The sequence below is a fragment of the Colletes gigas genome, unplaced genomic scaffold (assembly GCF_013123115.1).
Source record: "Colletes gigas isolate AHSC1104 unplaced genomic scaffold, ASM1312311v1 Colletes_gigas_Sc00060, whole genome shotgun sequence".
Taxonomy (NCBI): Eukaryota; Metazoa; Arthropoda; class Insecta; order Hymenoptera; family Colletidae; genus Colletes; species Colletes gigas.
In genome coordinates this window covers 609,368-636,205 of record NW_025106689.1, presented here as the reverse complement: position 1 = coordinate 636,205, position 26,838 = coordinate 609,368, and the positions used below count along the sequence as shown (strand labels likewise).

At 42.0% G+C, this 26,838-nt stretch overlaps 1 protein-coding gene across 1 annotated transcript in view; it reads right to left on the bottom strand.

Moving 5' to 3' along the window:
- LOC122403564 overlaps positions 1 to 26,838 on the bottom strand; it is a 215,345-nt gene that overhangs the window by 12,055 nt on the left and 176,452 nt on the right. The window contains exons 8-9 of the mRNA XM_043407156.1: positions 2,014 to 2,608; positions 806 to 1,775 (exon numbers count right to left, since the gene is read on the bottom strand). Of these exons, the coding sequence (XP_043263091.1) occupies positions 806 to 1,775; positions 2,014 to 2,608 (1,565 nt within the window). The remainder of the gene's footprint in view (positions 1 to 805; positions 1,776 to 2,013; positions 2,609 to 26,838) is intronic.

The window sequence follows — 26,838 nt, the reverse complement described above, 5'->3', positions numbered from 1 at the left end:
CCGTATATGACCGATAGCGTCAGTGTGCGGAGCAAAAACGACGCCGTGCTTACATACGTGCCCGCAGGCGTCGTTACGCTCGACGGGTAGTTCGCGTGTGTGCAAATCGAGGGTTGTAACAACGGGAGCAATAAAAGCCACGTACAGGTAGATCGAAGCCGGCTGAGAATCCGATGACGACATTAGCAGCATTAAATCTGTAGGATTACGGTAAGCCGTCGAGAAACGACGACGGTGAATTCCGCTAACAGTCGGTGTTTGCGTTGCTTTTATTAGACGTAATCGACACGGGCTCTAGTAATCCAGGATTAGACTAAGCCGGGAATTAAAGTCGGCGCAAAGCGTGCAAGATACATAGCGACAACGCCTAACTGTTCCATCGTGCAACGAAACGAATTCTTTCATCCCCGGATCGTAAATTGCAATTTGTTTCCGTTCTCCTCTTTTCTTTCTTTCGTTCGTTGGTAAAAGTTCGGATCGCGTGTCTCAATGGATTGAACACTGTGCCTAAGATTAAGATTGATCGAGAATCATCCTCCAAGAACTCGAGGAATGTTATCGATGTTTCCAGGCAGAGTAGAATAGAACGTATAATAGAGTAAGCTCAAAATATTCACCATCGATAGAACAAAAGTGTTTCTCCCGCGGATATGGAGATCCTACCACTATGTAGTGTGACTGCTAAGAAAATAGGACTTTCCAGGTGTCCTACCTTAGCGTTGTTCATTTTGTAGGTTCCTATCCATCAAGTTATCTCTCTATACTACTTTCACACATCGAAGAGGACGTTTAGGGAGAAACTCACCTAGCAGGGGCACCAGTTTGTCGTTCGGGTTGAGCTGGCTGGCTAGGTCCCGGCCTAGTTCTTCGCATTCGATCTCCTCGGGCAGTTTCTTCCGACACAGAGGAAGTTCGTGGCTCTTGGTGGACACCTCGGACTCCTGGGTTTCCAGGATGTCGGTCTGCGAGGCAGCGTCGCTGGTGGCTGCGTTCACTCGAAGAACTACTTCGGTGCGTTGCACCAGTGTCAGCCCCTCTATTCCCAGTTGAGGCGACACGCACGGCGACGTAGGCGCAGAGGATTTGTCACCCTCGATCGGGGAGTTCCTGGGTGACGAGGAGGAGGACGCCTTAGAGACGCTGGAAATCGAGGACGTCGAGGACCTGCCTCCCGACCTAGACTTCGCGGACGAGGACGATCTGTCCACTCTCAGCTCAATCTCGTTCGTTTGGTTCGAACGAACTTGAGCAGGCGAGCTAGATCTGTTCGAGGATCCGGTGTTGTCCGTTTGCGTGGGACTGGAAACCTTCCTGTTGGTGGGGGAGCCTTCGATCTTGGAGAAGCTGCTGGACAAGCTTCGAGGCGACACGCGCGGATCCGACGATCTGTTTGAGGACGAGGAACTGGAACAACTTCCGGACCGTCTGGGAACGGCTCCTCTTGGACTGTCTCTCTCGACGTGGTTGGGTGATCTTGGTGGCGAACTCATTGGCGGTGGCGGTCTGTCGGCAGTAGGCGAGCTTTCGATGGAATTTTGCGACTCCTGCCCACGCGACCAGCAACTGTCCGTCGCGATCGTCATCGTTGTCGACGTAGAAGACGTCGTGACGCAGGTGGCGACCGTGTTGGTCGACGTGGACGTAGCGTTCGCTCTCTTTTCGTTACGACGGTTTAGGAGCTCTATGTTCTGCGAGGTCATCTCGATCGTGGCGCTTCTCTCGCGGAAGAAGTCCTCTTCCACCGACGAGGGAACCTCCACGCTGCGGGACTGCTTCTGGAATCGAGAAGATTTTAATGTTTTTTTGTGCTCAGTTCCGTATCGATGTACTCTAAGATACCTAGGACTATCTTTTACACATCCCCATAACAAAATAAAATTGGAAACCTGAACAATATAGATATTAAAACTAAAGAAGCAAGGCTCAGGATGACAAAGTGCATCTCAAGAGTATTTGCAGTACGAAAGGAAGTTTACAGTTTCCTAGAGAAATATACCCTGAAAGAAATATTACCTCTCTGAGGTTCTGAGGTAGGGGTTCGCAGCTAGCCGCCAGCTTCCTGCGTTCACGTTCCAGCTGTCGGTTCCTGTCGTTAAGGACCTCGACGCTCTGGGGCGACAATCGTTCCCTACGTTGCTCGTAATCGTGCCTCTTTTCCTGCTGTCTCTTCTCCAGATGATGGTGATGATGATGGTGATGCTGATGTCGATCCTCGAGATTATCGTTATTATTATTCTCCGTGTTTCGCGACCTCGCCTCGCTTGCTTGAAGTTTCTTGTTCAAATCGTGCGACAGCTTTCCGATCACCTCGGCGGAGTGTTGTTGCTGTTGCGCCGTCCGTTCCTCCAGCCGGTGATGAAGAGCGTCCACGCTGTGCGACTTCAAAAGCTCCGGCTGCTGAGGATGGTGATTGTTGTGATGGTGATGGTGATGGTGCTGCAACGGATGATGAGGCGTGACGCGCAGCAGAACCGGATCGTCGTGATCCCGGGGTGGTGGCCAATCCTCTAAGCGAGACGTCGGTGACATGGTTCTCTTGTAGCTGCCCTCGCTATCGGGCGCTCCACGTTCCCTCCGGTAAGCCAGGTAGGAGGCCTTCGATTGGCTCCTGAAACGAACAAATTCGATTTATTGATTGGAATCGTTAAGCATAGAGAGAAAAAGTCTGTCGACAGTTTAGATCAGTGATGAACAAACTTTTTTAAGAGCAGATAAAAATGTGATGCTTCCATAATTTTTAACGAATAGACGGTGTGCTTAAATTTATCGTTCATCGTCAGCTATCGAGAATACGTGCACGAAAATAGACTAAAAAGCAGCTGAAAATACGCAGACCATGGTTTATCGTCCGAAAATAAATAGTTACATCTGGTAACTCGACGCTCAGTTAGTACAAGGCTATACTTGAATATCCAGTCCGCGCCCGGCGGGAATCAGGATCGTACGAATTTTGATGAGGTTCATTTGTATGGACAACGTCCGGGCGGACGGCTTCTCTCTGATTCGATCGTTATCCGAAACGTATCGTCGCTGTTGGGGGATCGGGATGCCGGTGATATTCGTTTCAAGCTCGATTTTGATGCCCGGCCACGTAAAACACCTGTCGTCCACGCAACGAACGCGTGTAAACACGTGAACTTTCCACGATGTCGTACACATGTTTGGGAAAAAGTGAACGGGCCTGGGAATACCCAATTTCTTCCAAACTGGCTCTGTGTTTTGGTCGAGTAACCCGCGTTCACTCTTTAAAGTTCAGCATGGCCCCAATCCGGTATGCTACGAAACTTGCGCTCGATCAACAGAGAAATTAAAAGTCTTGCCTGTCTGCAACTTTTACTTCCTTCGTTCAATTAATTTTTGAGACGAATTGTTAAAAAAAATTAATCTGGATAGGTCTCGTACGCGTGCAACGGAGTACGAATTGGACTTCAGCGCAAGTAGAATTAGCGAGTAGTGGACAGACGTACCAGAGCTACTGGTATTCAATCGCGCGCGTGTCTGACAAATTTTCAAATTCAATTATCTCGAAAATGAAGCCTCGAGTGAAGAAATTTTATTTATTATTTTCGATTTGTATCTTCACGTAGAATCACCTCCCTGTGAGTACGTCGGTAGAATATTTTTACGAAATTATTCCCATGAAAATTGATGCATTTTTGCATACAATGAAATTCTATTCCGTCTGTTTTCTAAAAGTTCATCACCGCTAGAATACTATCGTCCTTTTAGCTGATTCACGACTGTAGAAAACGAATCGAAGTCACACGATGCAAGATTAAAAGGAGGGACAATCATTGTAGAAAGGATGAGTAAGAAGTATTAAATCTGAATATTTCAAAAAATCCCTTGTTTGACGTGATTTATGTATCGATGCATTGTCACGGTGAAGATACCACGCGCTGAGTCTTGACAGTGAAAGAAGTTGTCTGAGCTTCACGATGACACGAAGCAAACATGTTTCTGTGTACCAAGTCGTATTTACTGCACGCTAACTTTCCATAACAACTCGTTCCAGCGTACTACTTCTTGTACAAAGTACAGCTATCATTTTTTATGGAATAGCCTCGGAGGATTTATAAAGTTTTCGACTTCGATGGGGGCAATTTTTAGAAACTTTGTTTCTACAATTATAATTTATCGTCGACTATACTAGCAGGGGGCAATTTTAAAACTGTCCATCAAAGTACTAAATTCAAACTTACAATTAGAAAGAGTTATCGATTTCATGGAATATAATCAATGAAAAGAAAAAGAGAATCATTGTGTATTCGTAGATAATTTATGTTTCGGTCCATGGTAATTAACTCCTTCGCATTATCAACGTTTCTCAGTGTCACAGCGCCAGCAGGGCGTCCTGAATGTGGCATGTCCTTCGTATTAAAATTTCTCCGCTCAAATTCTTTGTACCACTAGTAAACTGTAGCCCCATGCGAACAACCTTATTATAATATTTCCTCCATCTCGCCTACGCATTCTGTCGACAGAACTCCTCCAAAATTATAGTGAACGATACCACGAATCGAGGAGCTTTCTGGAAGAAGAGCCTACAAGACAAAACAATGAATTATGTAAACAGTGTTCGAAGTTTCAGTTTTTTTTTTTTCAATATACAGCTATTCTCGAATTGATGATAGCTTATAAAGAACATTGTCGATTCCATGAAATATAAAATACGAAGTTCACGATGCAATCTCTTTCTACAACTACTGAACTTTAGCCATCGACGATATGCACTTTTCTCCTGATACGCATTTTCTAATTATGCAAACCTTACCAGCCAAGGTTTCCACAAACTATTGTTACATATTGCAAAACTCTCCTAGTGACCTAAGTGCAATACAAATCATCCTGCGAACGGAACGCAATGCCCGTGCATGAATGCATGCGCGAAGTAATAGAATGGAAATTGTGCGCTGATCCCATTCCCCCAATTAATTTATTGTAATTTATCGCGAACATTTCCATTTTCACATATAATCGACACGCAATTATAACCCTGGAATACCGACAAAGGTGGAACGTTCACGCGTTGCGGAAACCCGTTTTCTCGTTATCTTTACCCCGTTCGTCGCAATTTATTTCCATATTTCCAATCGTGCATGGGATTGGCGTTTTGTCGAATATATATTACAATGGATAGACCGCGATTCCGTGGAATCGAACAAAGTGCTCTTTGGCATCGAGAGTAAAAGCGAGCCATTGTTCGGGCCGCGTTACGAAATATTACCGACGCATCCCCGATGATTAATCGCTAGCCACGATTGATTAATCGTCGGTCGTCGGTGCGAGCAGGCGTTTCAGCCCTTCTGGTACTCGCATCGTAATGCGAACGACGCTTAATCGAGACCGGATGCGCCGAGCGACGCGCGCGTTGCGTGAATTTCAACGACCGTTCCGCTTCTGGGAACCCGCGAGACCGCTTCCCGTACGATTTTCCGTGAGGATTCATAAAAAAAATCACTCCATCTTCGAAGAAATCGATGCGAGCCACGCGATATTAGATTTATGCGCGCGTCCAGGACTTAATTATGCAACGCGTATCGCGTTCCGTGCGAAAGCGATCCGCGAGGAAAGTGTAACGTCTCTTACGAGCATGTGAAACATTTTGTTAGAAATATTTTTTCTCGTAACGAAAAGAAGAAATCTTTCGTTCGTTGGGCAACCGCTCTCTAACTCTGCCGTAACAACGATCGTTACGTGTAGTTTGTTTTCGCGAGGATACAATTTTTTCCATTCGCGTAACGCGCGCGAAATATTTGACTTTCCGGCCGTGTAATTTGGGACACGCTGAAACAGACTTTGAAAGTATTATGGAAACCAGTTTAGTCTGGAGCGAGCTCCATTAGATTTAAAAACCACCTTGACCTTTTTATTATTATCTCTTCTATTATGTCGAGGTTTGTCGTTCCAGTATTATATATGGAAACAACATGTACGTTGAAACATCGTACGAGAAATATGTACAGACCTATTTGAGCCTGACAAGTAGCTATTCATTGCCTATATCGAAGAGCATGCTCTGTTATAAAATAATTAGTCGTACGATTGTACATCTGCTGCCCACGATCGACGCAATAGAGAACAAATTGACTCCCGAGGTCAACTGGTTTAGAGATTCGTTTAGCATGGAGCAGCTATACCCCCGGGTAATGCAAAAAGTATATTTACTCAGTTTTGTGGCAATTCGAAACGATCAAATAAAAAAATTAACGTCTCACAAATTTTTAACTTCGATGTACACTGTAGATCGATTCCTCAAACACGGTCGACCCAAGAATATTACAAAGTTTACATTCCACGCGACTAGCGCATATTTTAATACTGAGGTCAGCCGCCACAGTTCCTTGGCTACCGTTCAATTGATAAATTCTTTGCGGTGTTTGATCCCGAATCGATCAAAGAGCAATTGTTCTCAACTGGTTCGAATTATTCGACCGAAACCGACGATTTATTATTAATTGCTGGAGGCTCCGGTGGATCGCGTATTGTTTTAATCCAAGTCGCGTGATCGACCTTCCCGGCGATCGGTATCTGTGTCAAATTTGTTTTAATCGTATCTGGGCTGACATTGCGATGCCGTGTCTGTCGGAATATCGTCATTGCATGCCGGATTTACGGTAGCGGCGCGCGTGCACACTTCGAAACCCGCGTAACAAGAGCAACGCGAAATCCGGTCAAACGAACTACGCCTTCGAGCACTTTCCTCGATTAATCGATCAAGATCGATTGGTCGAATCGGGCACAGTTTCGATTCGCATTTGCATATATGATTTCAATTCATAATACGTCGTCGTTCGTTATTGTATCCTGATCGTATTCTACATAATTCACGTTAATAAAGGTGATATTTTCTCGCAAACGAAGCAAGTTTTTTATGTTGTTTGTAATAGAAGAAATTATTTTATTTTATAATATTTATGTAGTTAAATTTCTAACGTGTAATAATATGGAATATTTGTTTTATTTGTCAGAAGAGACGATTTAAAATTACGAAGTGCATAAGGAATATCGGAAATATTATCATAGAAAATAGAAGGAAAATTAATTTTACGCGATGCTCTTCGAGGATTCGCGTTTAGAGAGCGCTTCTCGTTCGTGGAAACGTCTCGTTCGAGGTTCACACGGGCTGTTTCGCACCGGAATGCTCTACTCGCGACGCGATTTCTGTCCTGTTTCGACTAGGATCGCGTCTGCCTACCAGCGGAAAAGAAAGTTTTTTACCGTAACGAGATGGCCCATGCGAAGGACGAAAGTAAAATTCGCGTTTTGATTCGAATCACGCGGACGGGTCGACACGATTCCGCGACCTCTTCCTAAATTCATCGTTACTTTGTTTACGCAAACTTGGCGAGAGAACGAATCGAGATTGCTCCTCAAAAAATAGTTGAAAAACAACGATCCAGAGTTACCAAAGGTATTCGAAATCGGCTAGATTTTCTTCATCCGAGAAATTAATGATTCACGAATCGCTCGAAAGCAGAACGATTATTTCGACTAATTTAGACCGTGGAGATAGGTAATTAGGCGCTCTCGATGAAAGGTAGTTTTAATTCGACGATATTCGATAGTTCTTGCGACAAAGTGTGTCAAGTGAAACGCGATTCGTCAAATTCGATGGCACAGTACGGATTTCTCGGCAATCGCTATTATAAGGCTCGAGTTCTTGCAGTTAAAACCGTTAGAGGCTCTTAGATGTCAGTCGTGTCCGTTTCGAAGACGACACCGACGTTTGGATTCTTAAACGTGCTTCTAATTTTTCAATTGACCGTACAACTAATTGAAAACCATAGCTCTTGACAAATGACCCGACTCGAGCATGCTAACTTACGTGTAGACAGATTGTTTGGATACCTGGTAATATTGAATGGAATTCCTGCGACGTGAATTATTTATTTACTTATTAAACGAGTGAAAGTACGAAATCCAGTATGTTGCATAAGTGTTACCACTCGATAGTGATATAAAATAACTTTGATGCATGATGTTTCAAAATCCTAGAAAGATATTTAAAAGGAAAACTTGGAGAATCTTCTATCTTTTAAAAATAACTACAAACGTCTATCTCTTTCAACCAGAAGGACGTTACACAGTTTGTCGTAGCTAAAAAACCATAGATCACGATCGTCAACATCCGCCTCCGCGTAACGGAAAATCACTCGACCAGTCGTCGAACCTGTCGGGCTTAAAAATTTCGCAACGGCTAGATCGAAAGCCGACCGAAGAAAAATGGCGATCTCACGCGAACTTAAAGGAACTCGCTGCGTTCTCGGTACCCCATCGTTTCCGAAGCGACGATAGTTCAGCGTGAGAAACAGCCAAAGGATAAAAATCGCCCGTCCCGGATAAACAGGTACGCGAATCACTTCCGCGAATATTGCGCATGCTCCCGTATCGTCGCCATGGATCTGCGTCGCTCGAATTCTTTCGGTCTTCCTTTGTTACTCAATCTTCCACCAAACCATGACTATTGTCAGAATTAGACGAATTTCATTCATCCGTAAATTATTGTAGAATCCATCAACAGATTCTTTTTAATCGACATGTAATTAATCTTTCGAACTTCGTTTTTGAAGAGTGTACGTTGACAACATATCAAAGATGAAAATATATAATAATATTTATTGCATATGACACGAGTCCGTTACCCGATGGTTAAAGTGTGAATCCACAATTTGTATTCGTTAGCCATGAATAAAATTTACTCGACTCTGCTTACTGTAAACGATTCCATTGTGCAACAATCCGTTAGATCAAGTCTAGACACGTGCTACGTGCACCAAGCGCGTAAAAATTCTGGAGTAATTTAAAAAGGAAAAAGACAGAGTCAACGTCAGCACTCCTGCTAAGAAATTCAGATTAAAATACAATTTACAATATGATGTAAAGTGTGAGGTTCGTAACGACAGAATAAAGTTTGGAGAAAGGAACAAGCGCGGGTTTGGTAATTAATTCGAAATGAAACGTGATTGATGCGAACGAAAATACATTAACTGTTGCGCACTAATCAAGAACGGGTACAAAATGAATCAGTGATTCGTTATAGCAAGGCAGCTTCTTGGTGTTGGATAACAAGCATGTAAAAAATTGTGTGCTAGTAAAAACGACTGCCAGCGAAACTTTAAATGCGTTTTCCTTAAAATCACGAGACCGCGCGTTGCGTAAGTCTGAACGTAACGCATAACCGATAGGACAAAGTATAGGTAATGATTTATTCGCGACGTGTTACAATAAACGTAAGAATATAAAATTGTATACAGGGTGTTCGACCATTCCTGGGAAAAATTTTAATGAGAGATTCTAGAGGCCAAAATAAGACGAAAATCGAGAATACCAATTTGTTGATTGAGGCTTCGTTAAAAAGTTATTGACAGTGATTCTCATTCAAAAACTGTAAGGCTGCCGATACGTCACTAAGTAGAGTTCCTCATGCTGAGTTGAGAACCACTATCGCGCGCACGCAGCTGTACGCAGGTTGCCTATCTACAGACGCAACTATAAACGTTAATAACTTTTTAACGAAGCCTGAATCAACAAATTGGTATTCTTGATTTTTGTCTTATTTTGGCTTCTAGAATCCCCCATTAAAATTTTTCTCTCAACACATTCTGTAATCGAAATTAACCCTTTTCGCTTCACTGGCGACAAACGTAATACGCACCATAGCTCGATTCGAGTTTCATTTACGACAACACAAATTGAATTCAGCAAATATATGAACAAAATTTGAATTATTATTTATACAGGTTTCCGGAGAAAAAGAGTATTTTTTAAAAATTGCAATCGGTATTGCCAAGTTAGTCGTACTAATAAAGGCTCGCGCGGTACAAAGAGCAACGGAACAGTTCGCTTCGTTTAGATAAGAATTTCGGTTATCTCCGGTGGACATCGTACGCGAATACGCGGTGTCCATAATTTCCCGAAGTTACACGATATCGCAGCGACGGGAGTCACGGCCGTAGGAGACCGCGATTTCCTGTTCGCGATGCGAATTCCTCGAGCGCGGAAAAATCCTTCCGCAATTAGCCGGCGTACCGATTTCGAACCGCAGTCCGTCCAGAACCGCAACGGCTCCCTCTCGTTGGCGTTTTTCAGCCGGTCGACCGACCACGGGAAAACTTCGAACCCGGAAAACGGACCCCTCGGGGAAAGTGCTTTGCAAATTGCTTCGCGCTCGCGATATATGCGCGCGGCGCGCTTTTAAACGAGTCCCGGTAATAAGGTCCGTTCGTGAAATAAGTAACGACCCTGGTTCTCGCGTGGACGAAGCTGGTAGCCAGTCCGCGGACACGGAGACTGAAAAGTTACATCGAGCAACGACCGTACGTAACAACCGTACACGCACGAAAGCCCCCTTTCGCGACACGTGTTTCTCCTTCTTTCCTCTTTCGCGTGTTTTTTTCTTTTTTTTTTTCTTCCCTCCCCGAGCGAGGATAATTATCGGCGTGGATAATGCACATGCACGGACGGGAAAGACGAAGTACGATGCTTCGATGTACGTTCGGTTTTTTTCCAGGCCCCCGAGGAGGGGGGAGAAACGTATCGCCGCGTTTCTCGTACATTAGCCGGGCCCGATCGAGCGCTTAATTAAGCGCGCGCGGAAGAGACTACCGAAGCTTCGGGATACCGATGCACGACCTTTTTCCATTCTGGGCCGAACGAAATAAAAGAAGATTTTCTGGAGGTCGGAGTTCAAGTCGGGACGCACGGTGAAATAATACCACCGCGGTCCGAATAAAGCGCTGCGGAGCCGTATTCTCGGAAACCAATCAAGGCACCGACTTCGTTTCTTTTTAATTAAACGGTCCCGGAGGGGTTAATCATCGGGTAATAAATTCCTGCGGAACGATCATTAAGAGGAAAATGAGATACTCTCTCAATGTTTTTAAACGCGAGATGATACGAATTTGATGGCTCTTGTCAAATTAAATAATATTTACTTCGATCTGTTTGATTTAACGTGCTCGATATTTGCGCCCTCGTTTCTTCGATAAATTTCCGTTATATTTTATATGGGAATTTGGGGAATCACGAACCGTTGCTCCGTTTTCTTGGAGTTTCTGTAAAAAGACGAAGAATGTTCCAATTAATTGCGCGAAAGGTAGAAAAAGAAAATACAACTGTTCGAGCATGACTGTTGCTCAACTAAGAAATGCAAAGAAAAATATAAATGAACGTGCAGTGAAATAAAATAATTTCCTAATAGAAAATAGAAAATACCTCGTGTTTCGACAGCGTATCAATGGTACAACGCGATTAATACTTTTATATTGTACTTGCACTCCTGCGCCGAACGGAATTAAAATATATTGTTCCAGTTGTTAAAATCGATCTTACATTAAAAGGTGTATTCGGTGCTCTGCCTTTTACCATTTTATGAAGTTAATGAAGCATGAGAAGGCTGGCATTGAATTTTAAATACAAGCACCTTAACATCTCGCTTTAATGAAGTTGTTAGCAAGTTGCATAATATTATTCAGATGTTTATCTCTTCTCAACTTCATAATTGCAAAACCATGTTCGCGAACGTAAGTGCTGCCATATTTAGGCGCGAGAAATGTGCATTATCTGAAATATTCGACCAAGCATTTAGATTAATATTTTTGTGCAATATCCTGATTCAATATCTGTAGAAAGATACAATTAGAAAACGAACCCAAACCGTGTTTTAATGTTACACAATTTTTAATTAATGCAAATCATTCGTGTTTCCAGAATCATTAGAATTTATACATTATGCGTTCACATTTTTCGCAGAAGTTTTTCAATTTCATACTTTCCGAGTTACAAGGAAGGAAAGTATTCTAATCGAGAACTTTTTCCCCCTCGAGAGATTAATGGCGCAATTAATCGCAACGTTACTTGGCAAATACGAGCAATTTCGAAAGTTGGGATAGTTTCCTCGGTACCGAAGTATCGCAGTTTTACAGAGACCGATTATCCTACCCCCCTCAAGAATGATTAAGATCGAATTCCTCTACTTCTTCTCCAATCGCGTTCGGTATTGTTCAATCGGCACGCTACTTTTTCGCTACGGTGCCCGAAGAAAATACCGTGACCGATAAAACCTCTAAAAAGACCAGTTGCGTAAAGCGTGCAACTTGCTCGAGCGTTCAGCCGTAGAACGCGACGATAAACCTCGGGCTCGAGAATCGTGTTTCGGCGGAAAAATTTACAGGACAAACGGGAACAGCACGATGGTGTAACTGAAGGTGTTACCAGGGAGCGATACTTTTGGTTCAGAATAACGAAAAGAAAGTTTTCTTGTATGCTTTCTTCATCGAACAGTATGGTCCAAGAAATAACTTTCGAAATTTCGACAGCAGAGCAAGAAAAATAACTTTGTAGAACGTTGTTAATTTTTTTTATTTCGGAAGTAAACACGGTGCCCTGATTTTTTAAAGGCGAAAGGGGTGAAAAACTTAAGGATCAGAAATTCTAGATCGCGTGGCGATTTGTAAGGATCGAAAGATGAAAGTCGACGAATCGACTGAATTATCGGCAGGATCGACTTCTGTTTAACCGGTAGCCGGGGCTGTGAACCAGCGTATCATAGTAATTGATGGCCACCGATGTATTTCACGGCCGATCGCCTTCACTTTGTACGGCGGATAAATCGTAGGTGTTTATCTGTACGGGCGCTATCAATTCCGAGGAGGCTGATAAGGCTCGCGCACACGTATCGACCTTCTTTTTAGAGCGTGCTGCATATCTTTGACTCATGCTGCAGACACTGTCTGTGATGGATCGATAAGATATTGTACAGAGCAGTTCGCGTAGAATCGAAGCTACTCGTATGTCTCAATAGATTTTCAATATCACGAAAATTATTACGCCTTTGCATCTACGATGAAAGGAAATTTAGCTCGATCTTATCCAATTCGAATTAGAAAAGTAGTGTGATCCAGAAGTTTTTGTAAATTTACACGTTTCTTCTAAATGTAAACTATTGTGTTAGCTCAGAATTTATAAACCTAAATTTCTATATACGATTAACACTTTAATGGCCGCACCGTTGTCCGTCACCACTGATATTGTAGACCAAAGTGAGATACATGAAGATGCTAGGAATATTATTATAAGGAATTGTAAATGTAACCTCAACAAACGTAATAAGTCGAATGTATGATGAAATGGTGACTGATACAGTAGATCACGCACACGTGACAGTAGCCAACGTCTGCTAGCTTGCAAAGTCACGTATATGTGATAACGGCCGCCAAAGTGTCAAGACGAATACTTCGAAGCCATGTTTTGAAACAAAAAGAGAAAAGTAGACGATCCCACGACGACGCTGGAATTCTTAAATGCAAAAATCGGTACAAGGTCCCTCGAAGGCCCAAGTAATTTATAGTGCTCGAGTAATCTAAAAATCGCTGTTCAGGCCCCGGGATTAGAAATACTAGAGATAACCTAGGAATTCCTGAAGCAGCAAGTATTCTTGTATTATCGTCGCAAAATTAATTTATGACATAATTCAGGGAGTTTCAGTTACGTGCACGAACGACGTTTACGCCCCGACATAAATCGCGCTTGTTACGAAAGTAATGCGTTTCGAGCATTTCTCGTCGGTCGAGCAACGGATATTAAAGAATAATTTACGAACGCAACGAAGATAGGCGTGGTGGTCGGTTTTTTTCCATCCACGGAGATATCGATAATCCGATAGCGGCTACGTGTACCTCGATTTTTGTGGGAGGAACGCTCTCGACCCAACACCGACGAACATCGATTATCCGTGTACGTGTTTTCGCGGATTTCCGGTTACGGGGCGCGTGTAACGAGACTCCATCAGCCGCTATCGTCTCGATCTGGCGCAATTAGGCGCATGGATAACGTTCTTTTATTGTGGCCCGAGTGCATTGACCGTGGTTTCTGCAATCGGGATCCAAATTCGTTTTAGTCGATGTTCGATCGTCGAAAATACCGAATTTTTGGAAATTCAAGTTTTACGAAGGCAAGAACTCCAAGGGAGGCTAACAAGAAATTGAGAATTTAAAAGCTCCATCTCCAGAACTTGTAAATAGAAATGACAAAGTTTCGTAGATGTTACATAAATGCAATTGTGTGCTCGAATAATGAAGTACATGAACATTATTTTTGTAGTTAAACTTTTTTAATAGACAATGATTAGCACCGAATATTAAATATATAGTGGTTCATTGGGAAGTCTCCTATTAGTCTTGAAGACATTATTACCGGTCTAGAATTTCAACACTCTCAAAGTCAAACTTATGTTTCTCTTCCTGACAATGTAATCCAATCGTAGTCGAGTTATCAAACAGCAAATTAGAAGAAACTGGAGTAGAATGTTTAGGAAACACGATCCTGTAGTATTTATAGACACGATTCTTCGTTCCACTTCATGAGGAACGCTTTGTTTGCTCAGCATAAATACATAAACAATTTTGAACAACTTATTTCATATATATTTTGTGTTTCTTTTATCAGTAATTAGTAAAATGCCTTTCCCAAGTTCTTTCTTATTCGATTCACAAGTTTGAAGATATTACGTAGATCATAATCGGTTGCATAATGAATTACAGACGTGTTTAACGTATGAATTTTTCCATATTCATATAGATAATTGTACGCTATTATTTTTCTAGACCAATAGAATGGAACAGAAACCGCGATCGAAAACGTAACAGATACATATGTAAAACTCATCTAACGGTAAAATAAATTTTCATAATTTCGTGCACGCAACCAATTATAATTGTAAATATCGAATCCTATGGAAACGACGGGAGCATATCGGAGCGCATAAACGAATCGTCGTTCCGCAAGATAAACGTTGTCGAATATAAACGTTGCGGCAGACCTGGAATTCGCGTTCGATCGAAAGTAATCGAGCCACTCGAACGTAAATTAATAAGCGTCGGCCCAATTAAACGCGCACGGAATGGGAAACGGGGAGGTTCCCCGAACTGTTTGGAAATTTCGAGTCGCGATGATATTCCAGGAATGTTTAAACTTCATTTCTTTGTTTATTGCATCGAGCGCGGGCGTGGCGTCGAGTATATAAATTGTAAATGATTACACGATCGTTTCGTGGAATTCGACCAGAATCGGAATACAGAGTGCAGCGATTACTGCACAAGCGAGTACGAAGTACGGGAAATTACTGGAGAAGTGTCTTTCCGTTTTAATCGTGAAGTGCCTTAAATGATAAAACTTGAAAATCTCAGAGCCACGGTGTTATCTTCGTGCTTGAAAGTAGTACACCAACGAATTAACGTAACGCCCGGAATTGATATCGACCGGTGGTTCGTGTACTGTAACAATGACTCCCAATAATGTTGAGGTGAACTCGGTTCGGTTATCTCCTACGTTAAGTGGAATTATATATTCTGATCGAAGTATAGTTCGTTCGTAATACGACGACAGATCCGTAAAATGCTCGAGCAAATTACTCGAACGCTAAAAATGGTAGCGGAATTACGTTAGTTGCTCCTATTGACACGATTTATAGTTAATGGACACCGGCGGGTCATCAATTGCCGATCGGCTATTACAACACCTCGCTAATTAACTCGAACCGAGTTTAATCACGCGTAACTCTATCCCATGCACGGTGACTGGTGACGCAAGTGAAAGAGAGATGGATGACAGAAGGAAGTGCAACAATTTAATATTTATGACAGCGTCGAGCCAACAGTTTGTTCGTTCGGATGGATCGTTGTGGCGATCGTCGTATCCGGTGACAGTAAAGGACGCCGATTCGAACGAATCATCTGGAACGTGCCACAAAGTTTATACGCGGCAAAGCTCGACGCAATGCACAGGTGCGTGTCTGACTGCGACGGGCTAATGTCACTTAACGTTTCCAAAGACGCATCCGAGCAAGCAGAAACGCAAGTCTATCGACAGACTTCTTTATCGTTGCTGAATCGAATATTTTATTCGTATAATAATTATAGATTTATTTTTTTCTGCCTGTTTCGTACATATCAAGAAATGGAATAGGCTATTCATTAATGCACTTTTGCTCCACTGTTGTACTTCAGTAACTTTGTTACTTCATCTCTCTTTTGTCTTTTGCTATTTTTTGCTACTTCTATTGTTATTTTCATATTGTTACGTTTACGTCTCGAATTCGTAATCGTGAAACGACAATTACGGTACGACCCAATAAACTACTGTTGCATAGTGAAAACGAAGTAAATTATGAAAGAGCTTGGCACAGCTCTGTCAATACGATGAATAACCCATAGAATATAATTTTATAAACCACTCTAAGCTCCAATATCGTTAAAATAAGCCTCGCGATAGTGAATTTTCAAAGGTTCCGAAAAGTAGCCATATCTATAGGTTCGATACATTAATCCTGAAATGTCATTTGTCATAACGTGGGATAAAATCGTAAGTCGTGAAAAGATTAGATGGATAATACGACTATTCAGTCATCGTCTAATAGGATCGTGAACGTAATATTAATGCAAACACCGTTCCGGCGACTTCAATGCGTGGCAAAGTGCTAACACCTTGCGTAATATTATTCTATTAAGGTATCTTAAACTCTCCTGCTGGCTTACCGCAACCGTGATGAAGGCATAGAACTATTTTTCATCCGGACACAGTCAACGCTTAGGGGCTTCGATGGAAACCGCTCGTTGGAAGCCTTAAAACGCTCCAAAGTATTCGATCCAAAAGCAAGAACGAGAAACGTTCTGGAATCTTCAGTCTTGCACAAGCAAATTTATATTTACGGTTAGGTTGAAAAGAAGCCCCTGAACGTACATCGCCTTATTTCTGTATTTCTTCAGTACTTCAAACAGAAATACTTTTAAACACTGAGTATGGGCAACGAAAATTAATTGGATACAAAAGAATATCTTTTAAAAGATTAAATTTGTTTGTGCAACTCGACAAAATCGCCGTTAGAAAATATCGATTGGAATGGTTTCCCGGTGAATCGCTTTCTACGATGGCAAATTTTATTCAAGATGGGTCATCGGCTCGGTGTAAAGCAATCGAGCCTGTCTCGCGCGGGCTATTGTTTTCACGAGAGCGTCGCAGGTGTTAACTAGAGAAACATCGATGCTTGGCGACCGGAGTTTCAAAACCAGAACAGAATGCCTACGCAAACACGCGTATGTAAATGCTCGTATTGTCAACAGTGCTCGCGTTATACGTTGCTTTTATCGAATTTCGTGGAGACTGGTCAGAAAGATGTTCGTTTTAGGCAACACGAAAAGCTAATTAGACGCTTTCGAAATACTTTGTTCATGCACGGGGATCTAAGTGGAAATCGTGGAGGGCAGAAAGCGAAAACAAAAGCTACTTTTCGTCCTCCGGATGTCCTGTACATCTTCGAGACTTGTCGATTGTCACCTTCGACGCATCCGGGAAGAGAAACGCTCGAAAACATCCTCGACTGTTTCGACAAACTCGGTCATTCGATTATCATATTTACTTTAATTAGATACGAGTGTTCTAAAATTTCTATCAAAGAAGGAATTTGAAATTAAAAATCCCCCCGGTAAGTCGTATCTGTACGTCAAATTGCATTTTTCAAAACGAACGAGCAAAATTTAATTTAAAGTTTGACCAAAATTGCTACTTCTGGCTTCGATTTCGCAACTGTGATTGCGAACAGCCCACGAAAACACACCGACAGCCCGAGTGAAACCTCGTGTTGTTCGCTTTGCTCGGAAAGTAGGTAACCTTCGCTCGCCATCTCGAAAAATGCGTTTCGACTTGAGGATACCGGATGAAAGTGCGCGCTGGTCGAAGAGTAACAGCGGTTACAATACACATGGGCCCTCCAAACACGTTCTTGTTAGTATAACTTCTTTTTTTTTACGAAACGTTTATATACGAACGGTCGGAATTTACTGCGCGAACGCGCGGTGGATCGGCGAATCGATTATCGAAACAAGCCCTAACGAGGTGCAATTTATCGCTGTTTGTCTCTGGTAGCCGCGAAACGAATGACACGCCGTTTTGTCAATTAGTAATTTCCGTACGCTCGGTTCGGTTTTCATCGATCCGACCTTGGGTAACGCGTCGCGAGCCACGGTTTTCGACCTCGTGCTTCGTGGAAACCATTTCTGCGGCCAACGTACTTGTCTTCTCTCCCCGTGCTCGGCTCGAAACACCGACGAGTACTGTTATGAACGGCGGTGGCTGAACAACGGACCGTCATAAGCACCGTCGAACAGGTATTTCACTATTTTCTCATGGCGCTTGCCATGCAGCAGCTATCGTCGATGAATCATGGGTACCATACGAATTCTCAGAGACTACGAACTCCTCGTGTCTCACGAAAAAAAAAAGTTATGTCATCGCCGCGAAGATGGCGATCGGGCGAAACACCGATCGTCCGTTGTTCTTTGTTTCCAGCGTTTTGTCGCGATTCGAATCGGGCGCAAAAAACAAGAAGGAAAGGAAGCTTTGCAACACTTTCCACTGTCACGCTTTCATGCTACTTCGGCGTCTCTATCGGTATCCGTGATCTCGTTGCATCTGCATTCGGATTTAAAAATAGGAAACGGGAGAATTTTATGTAAACCTTTTCCTTTCTTCCGCGAAATCGAAACTCGGGGAAATCTTCCTATTCGCGAGTGTTCGGTTCGCCACCGTGCTCGAGGAGAACGGAACAGCGTTTGGGAACAATGAAGACTATAATTTGCGCCCGATCGGTTCTTGCAATTCAAATTAACGTAAGTGGACTCTCTGTACACGATGGTCGACGTGTCTAACACACCGTTTGCGACACCTGATTGTTACGAAACACGTCTTGGGAGGAACTAGAACATTCAGTTTACTGATCTTTTATAGAAGAAGCAACTTATTTATTTGAGGGCAGAGAACCTATTGATTTACAAAAATTATTTATTGTGCGTAAATTACAAAATTATAGAAAAGTTGTTTACTTGATGTTGAAACTTCTCAAATGATACATATTAAAAAAATCAACAGACACAGAGTATTTATTAGCAGTAGTGTTAATGCGAATAATAGTATCTGAATTAAGAAAACAAGTTGTAAGGATGTTAAAGAAGAATGTAAGGATGTTCAATATTTATTTAACGATTCATTCACCAAATAAAAACAAAAAGGCAAAATGTGGACTCGTCGAACTTAATGCAAAGCTTGACTCGTAACATTAAATCAAAAGTGCAGGAAACGTAGTTCATCACCGGGTCATTGCCGATTACTGTCGCGTTTGCCCTAATGGTTGTTTTCACGGAAAACGAAAACAGGGAGCACGAATGTTTTCACTCGTGGACTGTAGACGCGAGTGAACGAGAAATCGAGCTCTCGACCCAAATTTCCGCTCGTTACGAAAACTCGCAGCTGCGCCCTCGTCAAGGTATTCGTACACGTATCGTAATCGCGCAATGATGTCACCGAGTGCATTATTACGAATGCACCAGACTGGCGGCGACTGTCGCGCTATGCGTTCGCGTGGTTCGTATTATATTTCATAAACTCGCATGAATCACAGCAGCCTTGAGTGGTAATGGGTGATAATCCATCCGCGAAAACGCGGTTCGAGCTCCATTTATCGGAACATTTGCATTTAAAAATTTGTTCGCCGTGTTGATCGGACGCGAAGATTGTCGAACTAAAAATAGAAAATGATGGAAGCGCGTAAACGGTGAGCAACGATTAGAAGCAGTGACACAAGCGATCGACCAGCGATAAGGATTTATCGCAAACTCTACCGGTGCACGAATTCCAGCTATACCATATTCTTTCCAAAATTACTACAAGAAGGTGGTACGAATTTGTTTTTCAATAAAAAGATCCAATTTTACTACCTGTGGCGTTGCCTCCCATGCTCGCCACCAGAGGGGTCGCGCTCTCACAAGCGCTCGACCGGCCCCTCCTACGATTCTCACGAGATTCTACCCGCAGCGAAGCAGCGCCACATACCTTACTCTTGAACAAGAGATAAAAAGAAAGAAATATACAACCCTGTACTATAAATCTATGCGCAACTCCAAAAATTTACAAACAAGGAAGTACAAGATAAATCGAGATACAAGGTCTCGGTTATTTTATGTGTAAAATGTACGAAAGTTTGAGTAGACGAGTAACGATCAAGAAGCAATGACGTAAGCGATCGACGCTAATGGATTGAACGCAGGATCTACCGACGATCGTGCGAAACCTAGCCATCGCGTAATGATACTTGGATTAACCTCGAACAGCGGAATCGGATAATCCGTGGTTCTCCAAGAGATGGATGAGCAAAATTCCTCTCCGTGTACTGATTTATGAAAGTTATGCATCTCGTCAACGCGGGAACCGTCGGAGCACATTCTCCGCGTTACCTGGAATACTCGATCGTTAATCGTCGGATGGGATACACGTTGTTGAACCAACAGGAACGAGAATGATAGTCTTGGACGCACTGAGCAATCGAAAACAAGGACGCAGCTCCGTCGTTCCAGACGTTCTTTTCGCAATAGTGATTCTATTTTGTGAAATAGTCTTCAGATTCTTCAACAGTTCTCCAGAGTCTTCAATAGAATTCTTCTCGAATGCTATAATGCTGACTATCCTTCGTATTTTTATTAAGCTATATATAGCTTTAATTCCGATGTAGATATTTATTATTTTAATAACCTTTGAACTGTTCAGAATATACTTCTAGTATTTGTGATTGATAGAATAATGGTTCTTAAAATGAGCCTCATACGTGATTCGCAAATTGAACACTTCTATCACTCCCAACTTGGAGGATCTCATCATCTGACATTTAAAGACCACAACTTATTAGGTCTTGAAAGATATTCTTAAAAATACATTAGAATAATAATCACAGAATGATTTATAAACTTTTACTAATGGATATTTATGGATTTTCCAAAAAGAAATATTGTTTTAATATGAAAGATGGAGCAATGTTCATTTTACGAATCATTTCTGTAATCTGAGTATCCATCATAAAAAAAGGAGTAATGGTGATCATTCACTGTTATTGCCAACAGTTATGAATCGAAGAAGAACAATTCAAATAAGCAATTTCGTGGCAATGGCATTGCAAGGATAACCCTAACGAAGAAAACTAAAGCTATTTGTTCACGAGCGTAACCAGGGAAGAGAGCCCATCGGCAAGGCGGACGTATCGATAGATAACAGCAACAATATTTAAAGCGCGATTCGCCTTTGTTTCCGCGAAAGCCGGCACGACGATAAAGAACACCGAAGCATGGGAAGCGAGAACCCGTTATCGGGCTTATCATACCCGCATGGCAGGCATTAACGCGCCGTTATCGCAGGTACTTACACCTCGCCGCTGGTAATGTATCAGCCGCGTAGTTCCCGAACACGTTTCTTACGGTTCGCCCGTTTCTCCTCGCGTGACAGTCCCTAGCAAAAATCCCCGCAAAGGTCGTAAACGCGATTCGTCCTTTCATCGTCAGGCCTGACCTCGATTAATTAAGTCGTAGCCTTGTTGCACCGGTACGGGAGCATGGGAAATCCTTACCAGGAAATTCAGGGGAAAAAATTTGAGAGATTTAGTGCTCCATTCGAGTTCGATCTCAGGGTCTCTTTTAATTAAGTACGGCGCGAGCTCGCTTGGCTCTCGAACGACAACGCCGCGGGAATTAAAAGCGCGAAATAAAGGAGACGGCCGATAGTGTGTTTCAAGATACACGATTATCGGTTACCACGAGCATTACGAACGCGAGTTTAATAACACGTTTGTCCCGCTATCGAACACGCGGCGCGCTTATTGATAAAATGCTCCAAGAATTTCTATGCTACGCAGTATTCGCGATTCGGTATTTCGTACTGTTTCGCGATGGATACTGTAGTCGAAACAACCGTCAACCGATCGCTAGAGGTCACTTTCCCCACTGCAAATCATGCCATGCGCGAGTTCTACTTTTACTCTGCGTCAGCTTGTTCCTGTATTCAGGGAATAGAGAACACTTTGCCTGTAAATTCGAGCAAAGAGGTGACAAATAGTGGGAGGGAGTATAATTGGACGATCTAGTGGGGGTAACGCGTTGAGGACCTTCAACAACCAATAAAGTTTGATTTAACTAAAGTAACACTGTGGGGAGAAGAAGCTGTGGTAGTCTAAATTTTGAGTATGTATTTAGTAATCACAAAAATAAGCAAAAAATGATTGCAAATATGAATTTAGAAATCAACAGGTGTCCAGTTATAAGAAAAAATTTTAAGCAGCAGGTGTTAGAAGTGTCTTCCGCCCATTTCAATGCATGGCTCGACACGTTTCCTCGGTGCAGTTCTCACACGCTAAAGAATGTCGGCTTTTTCCCTTATTTATCGACAAGAGAAACCGACATAGCAATCGCTACCAAAGAGGACACTTGAAGCAACTGCCTTATAATACATGCCTTGTAATTTGTAAGCTATTGATTTTTAGACCAATGTTTACCAACACATTTTTGCATATTTCGAGTGTATGCGAATGTCAGTGAAAAAACCTGTCGAAGCGTCTATTGATACCTTTGATGAAATCGAATTTTTCTTTTTGTAACTCAAAAATTCGTGACTTATAAATTTTGTTGTTTTTAAAAAACCACCTTTGCTGAAATTGTTACATAAATAGGGAATTGGCTAACACTCGCTTCATTGCAGAGTTCTCGCGTAAAATGAATAAATAAATCCCAGCCAGATCTTATTTTACATTTTAAATGGCAAAACCGTTTGTTTCGCGCTCCTTTCCAGAGATTGATCGGATCTAATCTTTTGCTTAGGTCAACATTATACAGAAACTAGGTAGTTTATAGTAACCCGAGTAACAGAATCTACAATCTAGCAAACAGCCTTAGTGAAAGCGTTGACTTTTCCTCCGGTTCGTCGAGTTTGTTTAAATATTGCACTAACAGGGCACTGATTCAACTGGAGTTGTATACATGACGATTATAGAAACTAGGCCAGGCTGTAGTTTTGTTCTAAGCAAAGATAGAAAACAATCGTGTCAGAGAATTTTGTATGTTTTAATGACGTTTATTATTCTGCGATACGATTTCTTCCCAACTACACTGATGCACTTAGAAAGTACAATGGCGGTTTTTCTTTTAATGCAACTATCCGATTTTGTTATCCTGACAGACTGTGTTTGTGTCTATTTGATCAAAAGGTAAAAATTAAGTAAGACGTATTGTTCAAATTTGGATAAAACCTTACGTTTTTAATGAGCAAAGTAATAAACAAAGTTAAAAGACTAAGACAATTGTACCGTACCGTACAGTTCGTTCTGTTTATAAATGGATTCTATGAATACGAAACGATAGTCTGCGCACTTGACACACATTGCGACGTGAAAACTAGCCTTGGTTTTACGAGCAACAACAATTTTCCTTATTATATCATTAAACGCGGCGTAACGTTACGGCGCCAACGAATAAATTTGTAATGGTTTTTACGTAATTCGACGATCATCGTCGGTACAGCCCCGCGACACGTTTCACCGTAATAAAAAAAAATGTGTTTACGAACCGGTGAGCAAGTACACAATGCGAACACGTGCCTTGTCGACTTTCACGCATCACAACCGGTGCCGTCGCAAATTTCGAAGCGTTCGAACCGGAGCGATTAAAAATGGCGTTCAGCTTCGCGCGATCCGATCGCTTCTGCCATTTGTCGCGACGCTTTCGCCGTACTAATTCCGCGGACGATGTGAAAATATCTGACAACCATTAATTACTCGATAATTAAATACAAACGCCAGGCAAAAATGATTGAACTTCTTTCTTTCTTTTTAAATAAAATTGGAAGTAAATGTTGGTCGTTTTGAATATCTAAATGTTATTTTCGAACATAAAGTTCGTGACTACATATGTTTATTCGACGTTACCTCACATCCGTTTACTGTTCACTATCGTGATGTACAGTTGTGTCGTTCTTTTGTATTTTCTGTAATAAAATGTGATTGTTGGAGAGCAATTTCATTGTATAAGGAAATTATTAATCAACTGTTACTGTGCACAGAGAATTATTTAATCGTTTAGAATTGAAGACAGAATATATTTTATCAGTTAGATTCTCCATAGTAGGTCGTGTTACCATTGTGTTTTCAGGAACTACACACATTTTTTGAAGTATAGCGAATAAAACAAACTTCTAACAAACTAAATAACTCAATATATGTTGATAAAAGTTAAGGAACTCTGAACTCCATAATACATTACTTACTTTTATTTTTCTTCTCATTAGTATTTATTACTTTTTTATTCAATACTTTGCATTACTTTCTTGTTACTATTACCAAGGTTACACTATTAACGGCACATAACTGTACCTCGTTTTTGTATCTAGCATATAATTATTTTTAATTCTATAGACTCATTTTAATAACGTTGCAGTACATATTCTATGCGAGTTGTTTTTTTGCTATCGGTTAACGGAAGCAGTACAAATTGAGAATAGAACCTCCATTTGTTGAATTTCTTAGTATTAATACCATATTCAAATCGATATCGAAGAATTCACGGACTTTTTGCTCGAGCCACTTGTTCGCCGACTTCGGACAACCTAGTCATTTACTATCGTTCAAATTCACCAGATAGTCTATGCCACGGCACTTAACTATGAAACGTGCAATCATCAGCATAAATTTCCTTGAACATTTACAGAATTTATGTTCCTGTTTTTCCAACTTTAACCCTGCAGTACTACAGCTATAAAATTCGATATCTCCACCATGAAAATGAGTAAAACCAGAGTTCAGATGCTAGACAAAAAATTATTCTATTAACACGAAATTAAAAAATGGATTGAAATTTTAACAGCTGATAACTTAAACGTAAGACAGATAATGTCCCATAAATAGAACTGCTGGTATCGACGAGAAGAAATTAGTTCAATTATTTGTTGAGACAGGCTGTGCAAATGTCAAAATTTACATTTTACGTATGTATATAACAACGCGTGATCTAACTTTCAGATGACTCTGCAGGATCAGAGTCGCAGACAGCGTGGTGGTGGTTAGGAATTCTTATCCGTAAGTTCACCACCTCCTCGCAGACGTATCGACGACATTCGAATGACAGTTGAAACGCTCCGGGCGGCGCATTCGTCGCAGAATATCGCGATAACGACTAACGATCGGTAAAGACCGATGGTAAAAGTGGTACGACCAGAAACCGCTATGTTTGCGAAACGATCGCCGCGACTCGGCGTTCCGCTGCTATCGCGAGTAATTTCATTTGCACGCTAAATCGCCGTGTTTGCGCGATCCGTGTAAACAGAGTCGATGATCGGTTTCGTGTCCTTGGCAAAGGTGCGAACGGCCGTGAAGAGCTGCCTCGAAGGCAGCTACCAGAGCTCGCGTTACGTATTCTGTTAAACGGCACGGCGTGATTCACGCCTGACCCCGCGGGCCATCGGCCGTCCGCTATAACGGTTTCGACGTCGATTAATACGCAATGGGCTCCTTAATTGGTGGAAGACACGTAACGCGTGTCTGCGTGGTCTAACATCGCGGAAGTCTCGGTTGGAAAGAGTTGTACGATTTCCCACGCTGTGAATTAATCGCCACGTTAATGGACACTAGCCAAGCTTTTTCCTTTCTCTCGTTATAGTACAGTCGGAGCTAGAGTTTTTACCGGTGAAAAACACGCAACTCGAACTTGTTACGTAACATTCTCGAAAAGGCCATCAAAATTTATATAAGAATTCCCTTAAACGCGATTTTGCAGTAGCAGCTACGAGAAATAAATAATGGCAAAAATGGCACTTTTTCGAGGGAAACCTTTGTATCTTGGAGACGATCGATCTTAGGTGAAATATAAAAATTGAAATTATCTATAAACTGAGATACGCCATGTTATAATTTACGATTCGAGTACAGTGTCGTTTCAATCAAGATGACCATTTTACAACGGCAGAATCTTATTTTCACTTCGATGCAACTTACAGAGGACCAAGTAAACATGTAAATCGAGAAAGTCGTTCGAAGGTATCGACTTTTGCGAACGATTTTTGATACCCGAACTGCTTTGAATATTGAAATGCCCGACGCGGATTTGAATATTCAAATTTGTCCACCTGCGCATCGACAGCCCTAGTTGCAAATGCAACCGACCGCCATCGGGAACGTAAATCACGGTCAGCGTCGGTCTCGAAGGCCCGACACCGGCGAGTTAACGCGGATAAATCGAATATCGAGAAGTTCGACGCGGGTATTGAAACGCAGGGTTGTTAATTAAAGGGATGGCGCGCGAACCTATCGCGTGCTTAATTGGCCCAGTCGCGGCACGCAAAGACGTTTCTTTCGCGATCTGCGGCGCAAGGTAATTATAAGTTGGAACAGAAACACGGGAAAGGAAAAGAAACGACCGGTTGGATGCTTATGCTAACGAGGAACGTGGAACATGGTCCAATAAAAGTCGTAACACGTCATAAAATCCTGACAAAAAACGCTCGGAACAATTCTAGCGTTCTGAACGGAATAATAAATCCGCTGACGAGTATCCGCCACGGAGACTGCTCGACGAATCACCCACGCTCCCGGAGGTGAAACAGCAGGAAGCCAAGTGCAACGGAATGGCTGTCAAAACGGAACACGTTCGTGTTCAGCGTCGACACTCACACACTAAGAACCATCATCAAACAGCGAACTTTTATGCAAATTCATATTTTTGTTAATAGAATTAACGAAATGGGAGCTTTGTAGAGGGTAGTCTCAACCCTTTAAGTGTTTCTTATATTTTTGCAAATTAGGTGCATTCTATAGTTTTTTGAAAATTTAAATTTAAGAAATATTCTACAAGGAATTAAGTTGTCTTATGAAAGGAGTGATTCATGTATCGTTAGTTTTAATCTTATGCAAGTTCAACACCGTTTTCTAAGCACTGTTTACATGCAGGTTGTTCTAAAAGAATTATTATAAGTTAGTGTCAG